This window comes from Myotis brandtii, unplaced genomic scaffold (genome assembly GCF_000412655.1).
Source record: "Myotis brandtii unplaced genomic scaffold, ASM41265v1 scaffold105, whole genome shotgun sequence".
NCBI lineage: Eukaryota > Metazoa > Chordata > Mammalia > Chiroptera > Vespertilionidae > Myotis > Myotis brandtii.
The window spans coordinates 1,905,600-1,912,932 of NW_005353538.1; the positions used below are offsets into that span (position 1 = coordinate 1,905,600).

Below are 7,333 nucleotides of genomic sequence, written 5' to 3' on the forward strand. Positions count from 1 at the left end.
TCATTTCACTGGTGGGAGCAGGCCCAAGGGGAGGCCAGGTCGTGCAGCTGAGCATGGAGAGCAGGGCGCACAGCCCGCGCCCCGTCCTCTGGGTCCGCAGCTGGGCGTCAGTGGCAAACACGGGCAGGTGCCAACCTCAGCCTCGGGGCAGACCAGCTGGTGCCCACACCCAGGGGCTGCCTGCTGGCTGAGATGTGACCAATGCAAATTGCCGAGGTTTCACTGCTGCTGTCAGGGGTGTGGCCCGGGGGCGGGGGGGGGGTGGCCTCGGTAGGGACCCCAGAGCGGCCGCTCTCCTTGCTGGGGAGAGGGAGGTGTCTGCACACGGACAGGACACCCGGAGGGCGGGTTCTGAGCCACAGGCCCTTTCGGGGCTCGGTTCCTTTCATCCCCCACCGGCTCCGTCCTGAGAGCTGACCGGGGAGGCCTGCGATGCGGGAGCTCCTCCCCGGGACCTTCCCAGGCTGGGTGGTGGCCAGCTGACCACTCAGAGGCACACGTGGTCACTGCTCTCTCCTTTCCCCCTAGACATGAGCCTGCTGTGAGGCCTTGACACAAGCCTGGCTTCAGGGCAAGGCCTGGCTGGGAGCTGACTTCAGCCCGGCGGCCTCACCCCGACTCCAGGAAACCCCAATTCCCTGAGCAAACAACCCTTGTCACAGGCCGAGTCCCGGGAGGGAGGAGGCTCCGCCAGAACCTGCAGGGCCCGGCACAGCAGAGAGCAGCGCCCAGGCTGGCATCATGCCCTCTCTGACCCGGGCCCCTCCTCAGACCCGCAGGGCATGGCTGAAGTCAAAGGCAGCCCCTTCTTCTGAGTCACTCACTGGCGTGCAGACTGGAAATCAGGGGCAGGGTGACCAGGTCTGCGTCGAAGCTGCCCAGGAGGCCGCCCGGGGCCGCCACGCAGCCCAGAGGGGCGAGATCCTGGGCAAAGCTCCACTCAGATGTCCCCAGGTCCCCACAGCTAGTCAAGCCCAGGAGTGACCATTCCTCAGTTGTAGGGTTCCACTGTCCAGCCAGGGCCCCTGAGGGAGCGAGAGCCACTTCTGGGGGGTCCTGTTTCAAGTAGCCCTTGTCCAAGGCTGGTGGGGACCAGGCTTCCTTGGCATCCAGGCACATCCTGAGTTGGGGGACAAGGCCATCGGCTGAGGAGGCCTCTTCTTCCAGGCAGCCCGCCGTGGCTGCCTGCTCCTCCCTGCCTCTGGTCTGTTTCAGGTAGCCCTGAAATTCCACCACAGCCGGGTCTTCTCCCTCCATTGCTTCAGGCCCCCGGGGACCGACGTGGCCCAAGGCTGAGTCACCCCGTCCATCCCCAGGCTGCCCCTCAGAGTGGTGGGCGAGGCCAATGCCGCTGTCCTCCTGGCCCTGGCCCCCCGCCTGCTGCACCCAGGGCTCCGCGCCGGGACTCAGGCTGGGCTCCTGCAGGCAGATGCCGCTGTCGGTGCTGGCACTGCTGCAGCTGCTCTCGGGCTCCAGGGAGGCCCCCTTTCCCAGGGTGCCCCCGGCCTGGGGGAGGGGGTCCGGGAGGAGGAACTGGGGCTCCTCGGTCTGTAAGGACGGCTTGGCACTGCCGAAGCCGCTGTCGGTGCTGCCGTGCAGCTCGGAGTTCCTCAGCTCCGGGGACACCTTGGCGAGGGCCTGCTCATCGACGGCATGGATGGTGTCGCGCGTCTCTGGGCGGGGGAGCTGGCTGACCGGGCTGAAGGGACTGGGCCTCCCGAAGACCTGGAGAGGGGAGGACAGAGGGGGTGAGGCGAGGGTCCCCTGCAGGCACCCACCCCGCGTCGCCAGGGGCGGCCGTGGTCGGTCCGTGAGGGACGCTCAGGGGGCACTGCTCCAGGAGGGGGACACAGGCCTGGAGGACACCCCCTCGTTCCTTTGGTTTAGTTCCAGACTGAGTTTTCTCCTAATGAAATTCTCAGGTCAGCTCAGGCCCGGATACAGAGAAGCCTGCATTCCTGGGGCCCAGACGGCAGGACGGGCGGATGGGAGGGCCGCGTGTTCTCGGTGGCTGTGCTTTAGCCCTGAGAGCAGGCTGGCCGCGGCGGGATCTAAACGTGTGTTCCTGACTCTTTTGACTATGACCCCAAATAAGAAAGGTGCTTTATAACAATCCGTGTGCAAGCAGCCCATGAATATACACCTCATGCAGGAATAACTAAAACAGCTCACAAAAAGGTGATACTGCCTGTGGCCTGGGACCTATGCTGTTCGATTCTATTCCGTCCTACTCATTTGTTTTTAAAAGGCACACAGACAGGGTGGCCGCCGTGTGGGCAGTGGGACAAGCACAGAACCAGGACGCTGACTGCCCAGGGCCCCAGGGGAAACCGCTTAATGCTGACTCTTTTGCCCCTCACAACGGGTTCCTTCTGCCCACTCGCCCCACCCTCTGCTGGCGAGTTACCCATTGGAGGGCAGGCCAGTGGGTGATCTCCTCTCTGTACCACCCTCCCCGCCCCCCAGCTCTGGGCCCCGCATAGGGAATATGCTCTAACACCCGTCCGGCAGGCAACGCCACGCCTGGGCCCTCGCATCTGCTCAGAGCCCGAGAGAGGACGCTGAGCCACGTCTGCCGGTCAGAGTAGCCCTTCCAGGTCCCTGGCCCCCGGCTCCCTGTCATATCTCTACCCAGGGCCCTGCAGCTAAGAACAGAGTTCTTTTTTGCTGGAAAAGGACCCGAGTTGAGCCAGGCGGCCTCCCCCAACCCCCCACCTCCCTGCTTCCTGGACCTCTTCCTCAGAACACTTTCTGAGGGTCTCTGTCTCTCTCCTTATTTTCCCCGGAGACCCTGGCTCCCCTGGGGGCCCTCTGCAGCCCTGAGCCGAGGTGTGGGGGGGGGGGGGGGGGGGCAAGCTGAGCCCCAGGCCGGAGACAGGCCTCGGAGATGCAGCTCAGCCTGGAGGTTGTGCTGCAGGCTGCTTACCCGAGGGCAGCCTGTCAGCTCCGGGAGGAAGAGGGACGGGCGAAGGAGGGGGTACAGATGTCAGCATCCTCACGGCCCCTTCTCTCCAGCACCCAACCCCCCACTCCCCTCTCCACTTGGAGAGCAGCCCAAGGCCGGCCCTTCCAGCCCTGGTCCTTTCTCTGAGCATCTTCTGGCCACAAGGCGTGGTGAAGGCTGGGCTCCATCAGACTCTCCCTGGCTGTGTGGCCCTGCGCCTGTAACAACCTCTCTCTGCCTCAGTGTCCTTACTTGTCAGAGGAGGACAATAAAGGCCCTGCCTCTGAGGTGCTCATGCACAGGCCGGTCCGCGGCCGATTGTGAGTTAAACAGGAACAATGGAAAGTGCGGGACGGGATTGCTCAGGGTGCCGGCCCCCCCGGGCCGCCAGGAGGCACCGCTCTCAGCACCGGGCGCTGCGGTCAGTCCTCCCTCTGCCCAGGGTGCCTGGAGGTGCCTCCTGATGGCGTCGGGCTGAGGGGAGGACGGGCTGAGACTGGGCACCTGGCTTCCCAGGCCCGTGGGGCTGCGGGACGGGCAGCGGCCGCCCCAAGACTCACCAGGACGGCGGGCAGCTTCCTCGGGTGCCGCAGGTACAGGCGGAGGGCCATGGCCCCGCAGAGCAGCAGGACGAGGGTGAAGGAGACGATGAGGTTGGTCATGGTGAAATCTGCAGCCCAGAGACCAGAGAGAGGCGCTGTGGCCGGGCCCGGGGGACACAGAGGGGCAGTCCGTGGGGTCCCACGGCCGCGCTCGGGAGCTCCTCGGTGAGTGGCCCAGGGGACCCCACCACCCAGGCTGCCTCTACCCATGTCTGGGTCCCGGGGAACCCTGCCTGCGCCGACTCTGCCTGAGAATGTCTCACCGCCCGTGACTGCTGCCGCCCTCGAGCTCAGTCAGCACACAGGGCAGCGCGTCGGGGCACAGCGGGCAAGCACAGGGGACAGCAGCTGGGCCTGGGTTCAAGTCCCAGCCCCCACCTGCTAGCCGGGAGCCTCTGAGCCATGTCCTCATCTATAAAAGGGGGAAATACGGCGCTGACCCCACAGGCTGGCTGTGAAGGCCACAGCGCGTCCCCTACCGAGTCTTCACCTGTTATCGGACCCCGAGAGCCTGGCATCCTATTTATTGGCTTCAGCAGCTGTGGCAAGGGGCCCTGTCTCCTCCGAGGGCTGGGAGGGTAGGAGAAGGCCCTTCAGGGGATGCAGCTTACACCACCGAGCCTGGGCTTCCTCATCTCTCCCGGGGGCCGTGGGAGGATGGCTCACAGGCCTGGCGGAGGACGGGAAGGGCGTGGGGCGTGCCTGGCAGGGGGCATCAGCAGCTACCCGATTGTGGATGTGCGGCCCCTCCTGCCCCCGCCCATCCGGACCGCTGCCCCGACCCTGACCGACTCACACTGCCAGGTGAGCAGGAGGCACACCTCCTCCGACCAGATCCCCTTGTTCAGGCGCGAGCTCACAGCCGGCTTCACCCGGACACAGAACTCCCCAAACTCGCCGTTGGTCGGGAAGCTGAAGTTCTCGTGTTTCACCTTCTTGTTTGTGGACTGAAATGGAAACAAAGGCAATAAACAAAACAGCTGGTTTCCCGCAGCCCCCCGGGCCCTGAGCGCTGGCGGGCCTCAGAGCTGACGGGCACCCCTCTGCTTCGTCCTCTGAGGGAACCAGCCCTGGGTTAGCAGCACGGCCGAGAGCCCTGTGGCCACCAGGACCTGTTGTTATTTTGTGAATCCTCACTTGAGGGTTGTTTTCCCATTGATTGATTGATTTCATTTTATTTCTTTAGGGAGAGTGGCAGGGAGGGAGGGGCAGGGGGAAAGAGAGAGAAACATCGATGTGAGAGAGACATCGATTGGTCCTCCGCATGTGCACCGACAGGGCTGGGCTCGCACCTGCAACCGAGGTCCATGCCCTTGACTGGGAATCAGACCCACGACCCTTCCGTGTGTGGGCTGCTGTCCTAACCCTGAGCAGCAGCCGTGGGGCTACCTGACTTATTTTGTATTAAAGAGGAAAGGGTGGGTTTCGTAGGGGCTGAGGGCCTTCCCAGACGCGGTGAGCTCTGCTGTAGTGTCAGGGAAAGGATGGATTCTGCAGGTTCCAGAGCTCCCGGTTATGGGGTGTCAATGCCACAGCCCCTGAGCCTCACTCCCTCTCTATCCAATGGGATGAAACAGCTCCTCCAAGGGGATGGGAAACAATGGTTACAAAATGTCCTGGGTGGTGCCCACCCGGGGGGCAGTGCGCCCACTGCCACCTGCAGGGGCACCACTTGGGCCGGGTGCCCTCAGCTCCCTGCTCCGCCCCAGGTCCTCCCTCTGCCGGCACAAGGGGGCGAGGGGCAGGGGGCGCAGGTCCCATGGCCTTGGGAGCCCCGTACCTCATAGCGTCCGGGCACCTTGCGAATCTGGATCTCGTACTCGCGGAAGTGGGGGAAGATGCTCTCGTAGGTGTCGCCTGCAGGGGCCACCTTGGGCCTGGGCGGCTGGATCTTTCCAAGGACCCAGCCGTCGTGTACCTCCAGCTCCAAGCTGCCCACCGTCAGGCTCACTGAGGGGAGGCAAAGCCGTGAGGCCCACAGGCAGAGGAGGGCCTGCTTCCCCCCCGCCCCCCACATGCCTGGCCTCCAGGGCCAAGCTGTACCCACCGTAACACCTGGGCCACAGCCTTCCAACCTAGCGGACCGCTGGGCCTTGCTGGGGAGCACGTTACAATGACAGATGCCTGGGTCCATTCAAGGCCCATTCAAAGCTTGGAAGCTGAGCCAGGAGACATTCGGGGTGTAAGCAACCCCGGGGGAGCCTGCAGCCAGTGGCGCCGGACCACACACAGGCGCTGGGACCACGATCCTGACATCCTGGGCTCCTGGTCTGACCCTGACATCCTGGAACCCTGGTCTAACCCTGACACCCTGGATCCCTGGTCTGACCCTGACACCCTGGACCCCCGGTCTGACCCTGACACCCTGGATCCCTGGTCTGACCCTGACACCCTGGGCCCCCGGTCTGACCCTGGGCTCTGCAGGGCAGGCTTGTCGCAGTCACAGCCCTCATCCCCACCGCAGGCGGAAGCTCCCCCTGAGTGGGCTTACCCGTGCCTCCCACCCCTGCAAGGAGCCTCCCCGCTTTTTCTTAGTGGCACCCCCCCCCCACTTCAGAGCCTCCCACTCTGACCCTGGGGAGTCCTTCCGTCACGGGGTGGGTGGGGGAGGGGGCTGGCCCCATTCCGCCTGCTGCCTGCTTCCCTGTGCTCAGCGCTTACAGATTCGCTTCCTCTCCAGGACCCGCTAAGCACACCCCCTGTCCCGCTGCCCAGGCACCCCAAGACTTCCCTCTGTAGGGTAAACAAACCCAGTTCCCTTTCCATCTCCAACAACTTGACTATTTTCATCTAACCCTTCTCCAGAGTCCTGACTCAGGCTGTTTTGCCTCGTCCGGAAGCTGAGCTGACATGCTGTGCTATGGGAACACAGAGAACAGTCTAGAGCAGCGGTTCTCAACCTGTGGGTCGCGACCCCTTTGGCGGTCGAACGACCCTTTCACAGGGGTCGCCTAAGACCATCCTGCATATCAGATATTTACATGACGATTCATCACAGCAGCAACATTACAGTTATGAAATAGCAATGAAAATAATTTTATGGTTGGATCACAACATGAGGAACTGTATTTAAAGGGCCAGAAGGTTGAGAACCACTGTCTGAGCCTCTGGCTGTACGGGACCCCCAAAGCCAAGCTCCAGGCCCCACGGGGGAAGCACCTTCGTCCACGGAGAAGCGGGTCTCGGTGACAGTCCAGTTGGAGCGCTGGCCTCCATCCACGGCCCGGACTTTGGCTCTGTAGCCGTTGCTGTGGTACAGGTCCAGGGTGGCCATGGTGAGGTCGCAGGACGGCACCGGGGTCTGGCTGCAGCTGGACACAGACCTCCAGGACTCCATCCCATACCTGGGGGGACAACAGGGTAGGCACTGGCTCCCACTTCTGTTCACACCCATCTTCTTTAAGAGGGAAGCAAGAGGCGGGAGCGGCCAGGAAGGCAGCCCTGGGTGCTTGCCCTGGCGCAGGGCATCTCATTGCCAGCGGCTCTGCGCTGGCCTGGGACCCCCAGCCAACTGTGTCTAAAGGCCCTCAGACTGAACTCTGACCGGCTCAAGCCCAGCTCCACAGGAAGACATGCTGCTCCTGCAACACAGCCCAATGTCCCCTCCCAGCCACACTCGCAGTCCTTGGGGATCCTTGTTTTTAGCTCTACCGTGGGTGCTGCTCCTGCTTCTCCAATAAGATAGACAAATCCTGAGGGGAAAAGCACTACTGTGCTTCCTCCCCCAGAGCCCCCAGAACACTGCTCGGTACAGGTGACACAGCCAGCCCCCACCAGACAGCCCCCG

The 7,333-nt window shown here is 63.5% G+C and overlaps 1 protein-coding gene across 1 annotated transcript in view; it reads right to left on the reverse strand.

The window, feature by feature from the left end:
* IL10RA (interleukin 10 receptor, alpha) overlaps nt 1-7,333 on the reverse strand; it is an 8,871-nt gene continuing 1,538 nt past the window's right edge. The window contains 5 exon segments of the mRNA XM_005856890.1: nt 1-1,725; nt 3,505-3,614; nt 4,343-4,493; nt 5,327-5,496; nt 6,706-6,890. Coding sequence (XP_005856952.1) covers nt 817-1,725; nt 3,505-3,614; nt 4,343-4,493; nt 5,327-5,496; nt 6,706-6,890 — 1,525 coding nt within the window. The 3' untranslated portion in view covers nt 1-816.